Raw genomic sequence first — 16,556 nt, forward strand, 5'->3', positions numbered from 1 at the left:
TATATATATATATTTGTTATATTCGATTTGATATTGATTTAATCGTTGATATTATTATATTTATTCGAAATTTTAATATCTGCTGAGGATAGATTAGGAGAAACATTCGTGTTTGGAGCACTGGTTAAATGTATACTTGGCAGTGGCACTTGACCTTAAAAAAACATTGATGTAGGGCATACCGGGCAGTGGCACTGAACCTTAAAAATACATCAATATAGGATATACCGGGCAAATGTGTACCGTGCAGTGACACTTAACTAGGTTTAGCATATATTTCGGACATTTACCAAAGCAAATATGTGATTGTGAACATTCACCGGTGAAGGTCGACATTCTCTTGATTTCGGTTATTCTAGTCATTTCTAGATTAATAAAGTAGCACGCATGTTATTAAGGTATCTTCCACAAATTTTAGGGTAAGTAAAAACCGCTTTATTAGGTAGGTATTTGTAAGATCGAAGAAATATCAATGGATACCGTTAAATAGATGTAGTAATAACGAATGCAATTTATAACGAAATTCAAATGTTATTTAAAAAGTAATGAAGTTTTCTTCAAATATTACCAAATATCCTTTTCTCAAAAAAAAAAGTTAAATTCGAATGAAAAGCAAGCTACAAGATTTGAACGAGTTTGAAATTAGAATGCTAAAAATTAATTTTTGTTAAGTTACTTGTTAATTTACTGAAATCGATACAGAAGTTACTGAAATTCATACAGCGCTCAATAATCATTGCTTATTATTTAAAAAAAATCAACCCATTCTAATTCTTGAGAGAATTTATTAAATTCAGTGGAAGGAAAAATCAATGCGTCATATTAAGAAGTCGTTCAGAGCATTAAGTTTAGAGAATTATTATGCAGAGAATAATAAATTATGCCCAGAACAGAGATCCCATCATTTTTGCTTCTTGGCGAGTATCAGGTTGTTACACATTAAAGTTAAAAATTGTTCAATAAAAAAAAATCTCAAATTTTTTTATTGCATTAACACAGATTTAACTCACAATTCTATTGGGATGAAATTTTAAAATTCTTACCATTTTGCTGGGTTGCCATAGCAACATCTTGATTTAAAATCCTATTTAATTTTTGATCGCTACAAAAAATTGTCTAAGAGATTATTTATTTCCCAGTATTTCTTTGAAAAAATAATTTTTACGGTTATTTCTAATCTTGTTGTGTTTTCTCGGGTATTAAAATATCGCATTCCAATTGTAAATTGGGTTAATTATTTTTATTGCATTTGCTAACTGGATACAGTTTTACATATTTTCAAAGTAATTATCTCTTATTACTATAAGATATAATCTTCTAACTATAAGGTATAATATCAAAAGATTACTTTAAATTACAATAATAGAACACCTAGCTCGCACGACTTTTTTAAGCTTAAGTTTCAATTTTTTTTTTTNTTTTTTTTTTAATTTTTTTTTTTTTTTTTTTTTTGTTGAATAATCAATTGATTTTAAATAATCAAAATCGAAAGCATAATGATAGCAGAAAATAATATTAAAAAAGCGAAAAGAAAAAAATTCGTGATAGCTTGATTACGATCACTGGTTAATCATTGGTCAAATGCTTTTTTTTTTTCTTTTCTGGATTGACTACGATAAAACGTCACAACATTTCAAATTATGAGTTGCAAAACCTGTCTAAATTGATGTTTGTCATCGGATTGGTTTTCAAATCCTAGCTACATACGTGTTTGTCATCGGATTGGTTTTCAAATCCTAGCTACATACGTGTTTCAAGACCTCACAAAATAACTTCCTTCGTCAGTATTCATATTCATGTTAAAATCACCGTCAAGACAGTAATTATAAGTTAATAACAAAAAGAATATAAAAATACCTTAAATTATTATTATGTAAATACCTTGGCGATCAAAAAGTTATCATTATGTAAATACTTTGGCCAAGGTAAATTCGCNACAGTAATTATAAGTTAATAACAAAAAGAAAATAAAAATACCTTAAATTATTATTATGTAAATACCTTGGCGATCAAAAAGTTATCATTATGTAAATACTTTGGCCAAGGTAAATACATTAAAAATGCCTGCTGGTGAAAATAGGAAGGAAAAAAAAAAGAATTCTAAAAAAATTATAGAACAGCAGGGTCGCCATAGCAACGCATGCAATGACGACGCATGCGCACTGTTTACTATTACTCTTGAACACAGTTGAAAAGTGTAATGACGTCCAAATAAAGTGCGCAGGCCATTAAACCCAAAACAACACCCATTTCGCCAATGGGAAAAAGGTGTGATACCGTATCTGAATAACATTAAATTACAAATTTATGTTATAGATATAACTTTTTTCAATCTTATGCTGTTGATATCCAAAGATATCTGAATCTTCTTTGTTTATTATTGGTCATTTCAAAAAGTTTTCTATCCAATGAAATCATCCCAACAGTAATTAGATAAGGTAGTTTTAGATATCCAAAATATCCAAAGTATCCAAAAGCTAATATTATGGATACTTCTTTTCAGTATTAATAGCATATAATATTCTTAATGTTAATAGCAGTTATTAATAGCTAATATTTTGGATACTTCTTTTTAAATTGTAACTACAAGGTTTTTAAAAAAAATTTCCCCCATATAGTAATATGGTATTAAAGTGTGTTTCCAACAATTTCACACAAAAGCAAATTTCTCTTATGTATTTTTCGTCTGAAGGCAACTTCTATTAAGAATTTCCCTTTTCTAACAAATTGAATTTGCGATCTTTCGAAAGAGGCGCTTTCATAGCCATAAACTTCAAAAGATTTTCATATCAAATACTTCTTCAGAAGTCCTATTTATAGCTTTTGAAAGACGGGGTATCCTAATTTCCAGCTTAGATCATTAAAATTATGCTTTAATTACTTGTTGCTTCATTGAAAATTTAAGAAATATTTATGTTATAAATAAACTTGCTTATAGTTAAAGAGAATTTTTCAAGTGGCAAAAATATGCACAATTTCTAAAAAAAATATTTCCTCCTGAACTTGAAACTTATTCACTAAAGAGGATTTTTCAATTGAAAATAGGAAATTTTTACACGCATACATAACTTTTGATTAAAAATTGTTTTTATTGAAATGTGTAACTTTAACCGACTTTGTAACTTTAACCTAAATTCTTTGAGCCAATGCAGAACGCTTCAGTTCGAGCTATGACACAATCAGAATGGGACGATTAATTTTTCTTTCTAATTGAAAATAATTCATCTTTAATTTATCTTTCCTTTGTTCTTTTAAATATCTCACTTGAGTTAAATTTTAATTAAATACTTTTGTCATTTAAATAAATGTGTCACTTAAATACTGTAGAATTGCTTCTGTTTATTTCTATTTGTGCCCCTTAAAGCAGTTTAAATCACCAAATCAGGAACAAATTTTCACCCAACGTTGGACCATAAATATTTTTTTAATCCTGATTGGATAGTAAGCGTTATTCATTCTATTGCACTACGTACACAAGGTCTGATTGTATTCTGAGGCTTTAAAGACCTCAATCAAAGTTTAAGCCTATTGCAAAATTTAGTGTTCGCAATCGGACGAAAAAGTTTAACCCTTTCTTATTATCGGTCGTTCTGGAACAAGGTTGAACTAGATCGTTAACTCTGGGTGCTTTAAAAATGCTAGTGCTCATAACTTAAGCTGAAACCTTTGAACCAATTGTCCTTTGTAAATTCGTTAAATTATCGAAAGATTACTTAGTTTCAAAGAAACGAATTTAGCTCATTCGTTTCTAAGTATTGATTATCATTGCACATTTTTAATATATTTACTGATAGCAGATTTTATTTTATTTCTTAATCGGAATTTTATTGAAACCGATTGTGATCTCTCTGTCGCGTTAAAAATGTCGAAAACAGATTTGTTGCTTTTAATATTCTGAATTTAATGAAATGAATTGGTAAAAAATAATGAAGATAAAAGTAAAAATAAAGGCCACTTGCAACAAGTTCTTTAAAATTGATCTAGTAAAGTGATTATTATAGCTCAAAATTACGAGTGTTTTGTAATGGACTTTCAGAAAACTAATGAATTTTGAAGTAAGTGGAAAATTATTGAATTTAAGTATCATCAATTTTAATCAAATGACTAAAAGTTGTGACTTAAATTGTAATTTCAACGACTTGATTTTTAAAAAAAGTCTCCCTAACTTTGATTCAACATAATTTTCAAGATTTTTTTTAAACTTAAAACACAGCAGTTATTTATAAGAAACTATATATTTTCATGAATATATTCTAAAGATTTATCATAGCATCTACTGCAATACAGAGTCATGTATTATTTACCACACAGCAATTATGGTAGACACTATCTTTTAAAAAAAAAGAACAAGAAAATTTATTAAAAATACAAAAGTTTTAAAAAAAATGGTTTAAGAATTTTTTGAAACAATTTAAAAACTTTTCAAACATTATTTTTTTTTCGTGTAATAAATGCTTCACATATAGATGGTAGACTCTGCTGTATAGTTTTAATTTTAAATTTAAACAATAATAATATACCATTTTCTAGCATTAAATATTTATTTTAGAGACATTATTAACATTCACATGAAACTTTTAATTATACTATTATTTCTAATAGAATCACTCATTTTCTGTTTCACTCTTTTCAATATCATATAGACCTTTATTTTTATGTATTTTTTTTATCTTTCGAAAATATAGTTTAATTTTTTAGAAAGAAAGAGTTGTTAAAAATTTTGATGGTGATGTAAAATGTTATATATATATATATATATCATTCACATCAAATTCTTCTGAGAANTTTTGTAATATGATTTTTCCCGTTATATGTATATATTTATTAAAACTTTAAGTGGATGATAGCAAATTTAAAGCATGGCATGGCATTTATATATATATATATATATATTTTGATCCAACACGATTGTACCCGACAATTGAAATTGGTTGTTTATTCTCCTTTTTTAAATAATTATTTTTAGTTTTAAAGATTTTTTAAAAAAATTTGTTTTTTCAAATTTTCAGAAAACATACTGATAAAAAAATCAATTTTAACTAAGTAGTAGCTAGTTTAGATATTACTATTCCATACAGAAAATCTTTATAAAAAAAATTCTTCTCTTAGAATCTAAGAATGAAATTTAATGCACAGTATATTGTAAAATAAATAATCGCAATTTCAACAATTTTATTTAGCAACATTTATTATCATTTGATATAGCTACAAACCAAAATTCGATCATTGAATAATGAAAACATCTATCAATTTTTGCAATTTAGGATACGATTAACATAAAATGATTTAATTAATCGATCTAATAATGTTGTTTAATAGCATTCAAATAATATTATTTTGTATACCTTTACATAGGTTTCTTTATTCTTTCACTATTATGTGTGCTGTTTTATGGACTTAGTGAAGATGCCTTTTCTCTCACTCTTTATAAAGCAATAAACTAGAAAAATATACTAACGATACTATGAAAACACGAGAAGGGGAACATGAATGAGGAAAGAAAATACGGCAAAATTGTAATTCAATACCTGCAATATATATATTTATTCATAGTATTCCTTTATAATATAATACTCCATTAAAGTTATCCTATAATATTACCTTATTGGTTAAAAATTGTACGATAAACATATTGAAATCAAAGCTAATGAACATATTAAACTACAAACTAAGAAACATATTAAAATCGGAACTAATTAACTAATGAACATTAAAATCAGATGTTCAACTAATAAATTGTTTCACAATTACTAAATAGCAAAAAATATATATTTACGTTCATTATAAACTTTGTGTAAAACTGTGTCCAGTTGACAAATACCATAAAAATAATGAATGCAAGAAATTAACTTATACCGCTATTTGAAAAACATTTAACAAGTTCTTTTTTAAATAACCAAAAATTAAAAATTAATTTTTAAAAACAAATTTCGGATAAAGTCACACAGTGATTAGTTTTTTTTAATATATATACTTTATACCGGGACTATGTTAATACAATAAAAACATTTTTAGGATCTTTTTATTAAATAGTTGTTAATCTGGTGTAACGATCTGTTTATTAGTATAAAGAAATAAAAATGGTTGCATTGCAATCGGATGGTGATCAGAGAAAAAAAAATATCTTTCACTCTCAGTTAAGGACCCATAAAAAGCTTCGATTTTGCAAATGTTCTAAAAAAAACTCTGATTGACACTCAATCATATGATCTTTCTCAAAAACTACAATTTCCGACCGGGTGAAATCTTTTGCCTAACAATTCCATCTATTGTTATTCAAAGCAGAGAAAATAATTTTTTGATTCTCTCTAATCACATCTATTTTTCTAACCTTACATTTCGATAAAGCCAAAATCAGAATACACTAACAGACGACTTAAAAAGGATTTTATCACAAAAAAATAGAGAGAAATTTAGAATTCAATCGAATATCAACAAAAAAATCATGAGTGAACTCTACATTTACGAAAATCTAGACACCTATGATTATCACTTAGTACGCAAAAATCCAATCATTTGAACAAAAGTTATTCAAGGTGATGTTGATTTTTAGCGCACAATCTCACATTCAAAATTAAAAGACAAATAAATAAAAGAAAAATATTCATATTAGCTCTAATCAGTAGTAGCGATCTTAAAACAATCTATCTCTAAAAGCATAGATTTAATTTCAAACTGCTACCATTCCCGATATGAATATATATTTAGAACTCAAGAAACTAAACCGTTTGTTTTCTTATTTATGAAAGACCATTTTTACATAATATTTCTTAACTTGGGAATATTTTATCCATCGATGAAAATTTTCATCCCTTCCATCAAACATTCGCCATGCATTGTTAAAGAGAAAGAAAACACTGAAATGGAGAATATTCTTTTTTGAATTGAAGGAAATATTCAAAAAAAATAAAGCTTTTCGTGTGTATACATTTATGTATGCAGAACTGAGAAATGTAAAAGCAAAGGATGTGCTGAATAAAACAACGCAATATTTTTGTATACCTTTAAATAGGTTTCTTTATTCTTTCACTATTATGTGTGTTGTTTTATGGACTTAGTAAAGATGTCCTTTCTCCCACTCTTTGTAAAGCAATTAACTAGAAAAATATACTGACGATACTAAAGAAAACACGAGAACGTGAACATGAATGAGGAAAGAAAATATGGCAAAATTGTAATTCAATACCTGCAATATATATATATATTTGTTCATAGTAGGGTAAACATACCAGTGAAGGAACACTTAAGCTTCGCGTGCCTTTTAAAAAATCATATTAATTTCAAAATTCGTAATTTCAGTTAAATGACAGTGTCGACATATTTGTTACTAAATGCAAATTATGTAAAAAAAATTGTAGAGAACTTACATAATATTGTTTTAAAGTTTTGGAGGTTCAAACAACAAGTAGTAAGAAGACCAAGTGAAAGAACGACTCTTACCAGTGAATGAACACCCAGTAAAGGAGCACTTAATTTTGGTTATTTTTTAATGCTCCTTATGAATTTAAATTTGAATAAAATCATACAAATATCATTAAATCTGAAGTCATACAAATATTTAAAAACAAACCCATTCTTAAAATTATAAAATTTAAATATTTGGAAAATGTTAACTTTATTTGCAATCTTGAATTGAAAATTAAAGTGTCAACATATTAACACACACTGTTCATTCACTGGGAAATCTGTGCCCAGTAAAGGAACATGCCTGTTCCCTTACTGGTTAGAAGTTGTTTTTCGTATTTTTAACATACTTTTGATGCGGAACATCACTAAAGGTACAAAAAAATTAAAGTTGATCTTTTATTTTCATTAACTTAGAAAAAAAAACCAGTAAAGGAACACTTGTTCCTTCACTGGTTTTTCATCGTTTGGTGATCCAGTGAATAAACACCCCCTTATCTCAGTACTTTATTATGCTGTGATGCTTTAAAAAAATAAAAAGGTAACTTCAATAACTATATTTTGAATTCTCTTTTTCACAGTGAGAAAAATAAAACTATTACATCCAATGTTAACCAAGAATAATGAAATGTTAATGCNTTCGTTCAATTTAATGGCACAAATCCTCAGGGAAGAGCAACAAATAATAATAAATAAATGGAATTGGAATTGTTTTAGCATTATTAATTGTGTTTGCATATGTCTTTCGATTTATTGGATGATTTAAGTTTTATTTAGTACTGATTTATTGAATATTTTACTTTTCTTCTCCCTGCGAAAAGAACAGTAACTTAGCTAGTAAACCCAAAATTTAAATTCGGATTCGATTATTTGATTTAAGTTATGTTTTCATTTTTATACACTTAAAAACAGAGTAAATGGTAAACGAAGTTCTTAAAGAGATTTTTCTTAATTAAATTACGCAGAGGCAAACAAAAGTATCACTTTCTCTAACATTTCTCGTAGGAATAATTTATTCCTCAATCGAAGCAAAGTATTCGATATAAGCTCTAAAGATCTGCAGTAAGATGTGAGTTGATTACAGGATTCATTGACTTCATTTCTTTTCTAGCTTCGTAAATTGTATTTGTAGAGTATTTCAAATTACTTTGGCATAATGATTTTCGATAGCCATCTCGATATATTCATTTACTTTTCTATTTAAAATATCCTTTGCTTGAAGTTTCAAATATATCTGATGGGGATTATGTTATTAGAGAGGGTTCGTTCTGTTGGAAAAAGTTATTTTCGAATAGAAACTAATTAATAAAGAAATATGTTTTTTTAGTTAATTTTGTATCTTATATATATATATATATATACACTTTATACCGGGACTATGTTAATACAATAAAAACTTTTTTAGGATCTTTGAATTAAATAATTTTTAATCTGGTGTAACGATCTGTTTATTAGTATAACGAAATAAAAATGGTTGCGTTGCAATCGGATGGTGATCAGGGTAAAAAAAATGTGTTTCACTGTCAGTTAAGGGCCCATAAGAAACCTTTGATTTTGCAAATGTTTTTAAAAGAAACAATGATTGCGACTCTATCATATGGTCTTTCTTAAAAACTACAATTTCAATCCGGTTGAATGAAGCAATGGTTATTTTATGTAACTGTTAAAAAGTAACGAAACAAGCACGTGTTGTTATTTGGTGCTCAGGAGATGACTTTTAGAATATTCATTTCTATGCCTTTACTTGTGCTGCTTTATTCAGCACCTCGTTTGCTTTTACGTTTCTCGGTACTGCATACATGAATGTATATACTCCGAAAAACTTCATTTCTTTGGAATATTTCCTTCAATTCAAGAAAAGAATATTCTCCCTTTTAGTGTTTTCTTGGCGAATGTTTTATGAAAAAGAAGAAAATTTTCAACGATGGATAAAATATTCTCAAGTTAAGAAATATTATGTAAAAATGGTCTTTCATAAATAAGAAAACAAACGGTTTAGTTTTTTGAGTTCTAAATATATATTCATATCGGGAATGGTAGCAATTTGAGATTAAATCTATGCTAAGATCGCTACTACTGATTAGAGCTGATATGAATGTTTTTTATTTTTTAATTTGAGATAGTGCTCTAAAAATTGGTATTACCTTGAATAACTCTTGTTCAAATTATTGGATTTTTGCGTACGTGGGTTGGATTGTTGCGTGTCAATCATAAGTGTCTAGATTTTCGCAAATGTAGTTTTCATTTGTGATTTTTTTGCTGATATTCGATTGAATTCTAAATTTCTCTCTATTTTTTTGTGATTAAATACTTTTTAAGTCGTCTGTTAGTGTATTCTTATTTTGGTTTTATCGAAATGTATGGTTAGAAAAATAAATGTGATTAGAGAGAATCAAGAAAAAAAATTTTCTTTCTCTGCTTAGAATAACAACAGATGGAAATGCTAGAATAAGGTCTCCTCGCAAGCCCTTGAAGAGAATTCTTTAGAAGAACACCAATGAGGAAAAATTTATCCAAATTATCTCTGAATTTTATAATTGTATGCAATAAGATTCGAGATATGGTGAAACATAAGAGTAAAATAAACATTAAGAGATTCAAACTTTCAATTGCTCTCCTGGTCGAACTTTTGGGACTTTTTTTTTATTGTTTTGACGTTTACACAATGTTGACGTTTACAAAAATATGGCACAATTTTTCGATCAGTTTGTTTCTGATCATTCGAACTTTCTATAGATAAAAATGTTTTGAAACTAAACCTATTAAAATATAAATAAAATTTATATGTTGGTTCTAATTACAAATTATTCACGGTTGAGAACTATAAGTACGGTATTTCTCTAGACTGAAAAATATATGATTTTCTTCATTTATGACGAAATCGTTTCCTGGAATGCTCCGAGCAAACATTTAATCAAATTGAGAAAATCAATTTAGGTTTAATGCTAAATAATAATTTTAAGTCCATTTTGCTTGAGGCAGAAGCATTTGGTAAATATTTATTAGCCCAATGGGCCATATGAAATGAAAGAATCATAAGCAAATGAGTCATCAACAGAGCCCGAGTAAATTGCTCGGCTCGCAACCCCTCCAGTCATACAGTAAACAAATGGTTTTAAAATCAGAAACTCTTTAACTGTCAAGCTATTTTGATTATTTAGATACATAAATTGTCAATTTTGTTTATTGCAAAAATCAAATGTTTAGTACAAAATAAAATATACTTGGTAGTTAAAAATTAATTTTTTGAATAACTTGCATAGAAATTTTAAGGTTTTGTAGCCACTGCATATTCGCTTGAGGCGGCTACCACTCAGCGTGGTAGTGGTAAAGTTCGCTTCTAATGGAGAATTATTTTCTAAAAACTGAAAAAAAAGTAATAATTTGATAATTTTTTTAAAAAATAAATCCTCTCTATAACGCTTCAAAGAACTGGACTCCAGTTTTCAAAAAAAAAAATAATAATAATAATGGCACGCACTTCAAACATAAATCTCTATCCTTCGAAACCATCAGTAAAGTGCTGCCATCTATTGTTGTAAATTGCAACTAAATTTACTAACTAAACTTATTATTACTAAATTTGCTAACTTTATTGCTGAATTTACCAGCTTTTCGGGTATGATAAGGAGATGAATCCGAAATAAATTTCTTTCGATATATATTCGGGTATAACATCACGATGCACTCAGAAAAAACTTTACTCAGGCCTAACAATTTGGAACACCAGTGCTGTGCCCGAGACTATTTCGGGCATGATAGTGAAATGGTTAAAAAAAAAATTTTGAACTCCCGGAATGGAACGTGACGTGAGAAAACAATATTTGAAAGTTTCTTCAGAAAGCCATGTAAATTTGTGACGATATAAGCGCTCACCTGACAGCCAGAATGTCGTCAACACCATCGAATTCTTCGAATTCCTGAGGAGGAATTTCCTGGGTATCACTCGACGAGCTAGTACCTGAACCCCCGTGGCAACAGCAAGGACCTTTCTCACTACAAACACAATCACATTCTTCGGCTCTGCAATACAAATAAAGTCTGTTATAACACAATAGCACTGTCGTTATAAACATATGTTCAGTTGCAATAAAATAATAACAAGTATATTGGCTCTTGTACGCTTATTTTGAACAACTATTTCAATTTAAAATATATATGTAGTTTGGCTATGGTAAGAATTTCCCCGCCACAAAGTCTGAAGCCGTCTGCTGCATTGGAAACAAGAATAGTGCATTTCAGAGAGCTTCTCCTCACTCTAGGGCTAACACAATAGACCGAAGAGAAAGATTCCCTTTCTCTCGCTGACCAAAACCTGTCCATAACAGTGACCTTACATCCCTACTTGAAATAGTTATACCTCGTTACCATAGTCACCGACGCTGGTCCAGATGAATGGCTAGAGGAGTTCTTACTTAAGACAAACTATAGTTTACCTACTGATTTTAGACTGAATTACATAACTCAGCACTTTGGCAGAAAAGCAAAAATGCCCATGAATGTTGTGCGAGAAGAAAATGAGGTGCGGTATCCTTTGTCCTTATAGAAAACAGTGAATGTTGATTTTAATAACAAGTTGGCAAAAAGGAAAATAAGTTATATGGGGCACAGAGGAATGTTCTACTGTTATTAAGGTAATTGGCGCAGTTTTCATAAAAAAATCTGCAACTGGTTTTTCCGCAGTTCAAGCAAATTTTTTTTTCAATTATGCCAAAGGTAGTGTATTAATATTTTATTGAATTAGAATTAAAAGAACTTTGTTCCACCACTACTTATAAACATTTTAACAGTAAATTAAGGATCAGATCGAAAAATGAACACGCTCCAAAATCCTAATCAAGTTCTAACAAGACTGTTTCGCGCTGAGATAAGGGCAAAAAACATGACTTAACTGAGCTTGAATGTGGGATGATTGCAGGAGTTGGATGCATCGAAACCAGTATCAGCAAAACAGCTACTCTTGGGAAGTGTTCGTGTGCAGCATTTATTAATGTGCACAGAGAGTGGACTACCCATGCAATGGGAGTAAGGACACAGGAAAGGACAACAAATAATATTAAATTAAAAAAAACTGAAATTATTTCAGCCTTATTAATTGAAAAACTTTGTGGAAGAACCAGTTAAGTGGCATTTCCAGAACGAAAAAAGTTTTTGCATCCGAACTATTTTATTACAAATTTAAGAGAAGGTGGGACTATAATAATTCTTTGCTTTATTTTATTTACCACTGCCTAATTTGAAATAAAAGTCATGGAAGCATACTAAAAACTGATGTGTTTAGTTATCTTAAGATTAATGTGACGGGCAAAAACAGTTCATTAAACATACCCATATTGATCCCACTTTGGCAACAAACAAAAAATTATTTTTAATTTTGCCTAATAACTAAAAGTTCGTAATTTTTTTAACCAAACTGTGGTTAGTTAACCTTATGTTTAAAACCATTGCATTTTTGGACTGATTATCAATTATACACTGAGTGTCCAAATTACTACGACAACCCACTCAATACACTGTTGGAGCACCCTTAGCTCGTAATACTGCTCAAATTCTTCGTGGCACAGATTCTATGAGATGTTGGTAGGAGGATTTTGATCCCATATCCTATGAATTGCACTTTTAAGTTCTGTCAGATTGGATGGCACTAGATCTAGCTGCCTGATACCCCGTTCAATCTCATCCCACAAATTCTCAATTGTATTGTGATATGGTGATTGTGCGGGCCAACGAAAAGTAAATTCCCCGTCAAGTTCTTCAAACCTTCTGACAACTATACGAGCTGTATGACAAGGTGCATTGTATTTCTGAAAGTATCCATCCCCGTCAGGTGCACCATTAACATAACAGGATGTACTTGATCTGCGATAACACTTAAAATACCCTTGCTCTTAAGACGGTGTTCCACAGGAATCAAAGGACCCATGCAATGGGAACAAAAGATCCCCCAAACATTGCCTCCACCAGTTTGAAGTTTTGTAGCAATGCAGGTGGAGTTCATGCTTTCGTGCTGTTTTCGCCATGTCCAAACCTTGCCATCTGCATGAAGTACTCGAAAACGCGATTCATCAGACAACATGACCCTTTTCCGGTCCTCTACTGTCCAATCCTTAGCTCCCTTGCAAACTGGAGACGTCTTCTCTTGTTCAATACTGACAGCAGAGGCTTTCGAGCAAGTCGTCGGCTCCTATATCCTATACCAGGGGTGGCGAACCTTTATAAACCAACGTGCCATTTTTTTCAAAAAATTGTTTAATGGGGTCATAGACGTGCCGTCAAATGATTTTGACTTCGTGATTATTGGGAAAATAATAATACTACATACTATCAAAACTCTTTATTTACTATAAAGAAAAAAAACATTTTGCAGTGTCTCGGTTATAAGGGTAATTCAACTTAAAGTAACATCAGTGTGAATTCTGTTGTTGCAGATAAGATGACAAATCACTTATATTAGGTTGTAAGATGTTAGTTTAAGCAGGACTGTTGAATCTCTTTTTGCTGGTTATTTATTGTTAGCTTGTTTTTTATGGTTACTAATTTCTTTTGGCTTTAATTATAAATTTTTTTTTTTAATAATTTTTAATTTTTTTTGTTTGCTTTTGTGAATTTTAATTTAATTGTTATTATGCTTCGTAGTGAACTTAGTGATCAGTGGCGTGCCCAGAATAGTGTGTCGCGTGCCATAAATGGCACGAGTGCCATTGGTTCGCCATCCCTGCCCTATACGGTGTAACGTGCGACTCACAGTTCGTTCGCAAATGCACTTTCATTAAGATTCCCCGCTATTTGACGTAGTGTTGCTCTTTTGTTGGACTGGACAACTCTGGCAAGTCTCCTTTCAGTTCGAGCATTCAGTAACCTGTGACGATCACAAACCTGGCGTTGAGACACGGTCTCCTGCTTGGTAGTCCACTCTCTGTGCACATTAATAAATGCTGCACTCGAACACTTCCCAAGAGTAGCTGTTTTGCTGATACTGGTTTCGATGCATCCAGCTCCTGCAATCATCCCACATTCAAGCTCAGTTAAGTCACGTTTTTTGCCCTTATCTCAGCGCGAAACAGTGCAATTGATGGTTCACCTGCCTTTGTAGCTATCTAGCCCTCTAGCGCCAATACTGTGAAACAATAGCTCGTTTTGCATAAAACTGTCAGGTGGCCATAATAATTTGACCACTCAGTGGATATTTTAAACTTCTTTGAAAAGATCGTTTCCGATTTAACAAAAACAATGTTTTGTCGTCTCCGCATAAAATATTTATTTTCTCAATTATTACGCAATATATTCATTTGATGTTAAAGGCATCTTGTGAAAACATCGACTTAGATTATACGTAGTTCATAAATTTAAACATTTAAAATATCAGCACCCTACTCTCATATGGCAAAGACTGAGTTAGGATATTTCCGTAGTATGATCTGTCGCGCCAACTGCCGTCGCCAAATCGATTTTAAACATGAAAATTAAAAAAAAGAAGGAAAAAAAAACGTTTAGAATTTTTCTCGGGTGTGGCTACGAGTTATGCGCTATGGTTATGCTAACCCTTCAAGTTCATCCACTTCTTCGAATTTTTTTTTTCTTTTTTTCATTTCTTGTGGGTGAAGTTGTAAAGCCTTGGTGATTATTCTGCCGCAGATCACGGTGCGGAAATCTTCCTGACCAAGTGATATTTAAGATTTTTTACTAAGTGAAATTTGTAATTCTAATTTATAAGTTTAATAATTCATTATTATATGGTGAAATAAAAGTTGTGCATAGCTTATGCTATAAATAATAGAGAAGTAAGTAATTGACATGGCCCTTTAAGTAAATCTATCCTAATTACAAAAATAATTAGATTTTTTATGTTTAATAATTTCGAATTTATTCTTTTAAACGTTAAGTTGTACTGTTTCTTTTATAATTTCAGTTCTTGTACAGTACCAAGTAGTCTGAACGCTCTTGAATTAAGATTTGAATATTGACTGAAGTATTCCTTTAGGTCGAGTTTATTTTAAACGAACACAAATGTTTTTAAAAACAATAATTTATTTTTGCACTAAATACTTAATTACTTCCGAAGTTAAAAATTAAACATATTAATCACTTTTAATTTATTATTTTTGTTTATTTTATTATTATAATTATTATATATTAATTATAATAATTATTGAAAGGAAATTAATTATAACTATTAATCAATTAAAGATAGCATGTAACAGTGCAATCAGCGTGTATTTGGTTTAAAACAGTTCAATTCGAACGTAGTTGGTTAAAAAAAAAAGCGTTTTATAACTTAACACATTTTAAAGGATTCTAATTTTAACTGGATTTTCACTTGCAGTATCAAAATACGTTATCTGAAATACAATAACAGAATGAGGACAGATAACTATTTAGCGGGCTATTATTTTTTCCCCTATCATTTGTACTTGGCCGTTTACAATAATTTTAACCCTCAACGTACAGCAGTCAGACTATTATTAATTATTATTCAGAATATTATTTAGTAATATATAATTTGAAACGCTCTTTTCCCTTAATTTCAAATTAGTTCTCGCATATGGATCAATTTCTTATAAAAATACATACACATAATTTCATTCGAATAAATATTTATTTACATTGTGTTAGAACCGAATAGAATCGGTTGCTGAATTCATTATGTTTCAAAGCGACTAAGGCGGGTTTTTATTTCACTCTAAAGCCCCGTTTACATGCACAAAAATGCGGGGTAAAAGCTGGAATTTTCGTCATTTTCTACCCTTCTTCCCCTACGCAGGGAAAAATTGAAGGACTGAAAGAAGGGTATAATAATTCCTAGTAGGAGATGGAAATATGCAGGGTAAGCTCACCTCGCTTTCCCGAGATGCATTGCGAGTCACGTGATTGTTTACGTTCTGGGCCCATGTGTTTTGTTTTGGAACTCGGAACGTGAAAATATTTTAATTTGTTTCAAATAATGGCGGAAAAAAAAGAAAAGAAGCCAGCTGATATATTTTCTTACTTCCGATTTATCATGTGACCAATGACGTAGAGGAAGTTGTTTGAAAATCCGGGGTTGAAATTCTTTTGCGTGTAAACGGGTTTTCTTACCGATTATACATTGCCCTGTAAAATCCCTGTACCCTTCTTTTACCCCGGATTAATAGATTGCTCATGTAAACGGGGCC

The 16,556-nt window shown here is 30.1% G+C and overlaps 1 protein-coding gene across 1 annotated transcript in view; it reads right to left on the minus strand.

Annotated features, from left to right (window-relative positions):
- The window catches only part of LOC139424914 (uncharacterized), a 336,554-nt gene that overhangs the window by 283,403 nt on the left and 36,595 nt on the right, over positions 1-16,556 (minus strand). Inside the window, exon 3 of the mRNA XM_071177022.1 lies at positions 11,281-11,427. Within this exon, the coding sequence (XP_071033123.1) occupies positions 11,281-11,427 (147 nt within the window). The remainder of the gene's footprint in view (positions 1-11,280; positions 11,428-16,556) is intronic.

The sequence above is a fragment of the Parasteatoda tepidariorum genome, chromosome 2, assembly GCF_043381705.1.
Source record: "Parasteatoda tepidariorum isolate YZ-2023 chromosome 2, CAS_Ptep_4.0, whole genome shotgun sequence".
NCBI classification, from domain to species: Eukaryota; Metazoa; Arthropoda; class Arachnida; order Araneae; family Theridiidae; genus Parasteatoda; species Parasteatoda tepidariorum.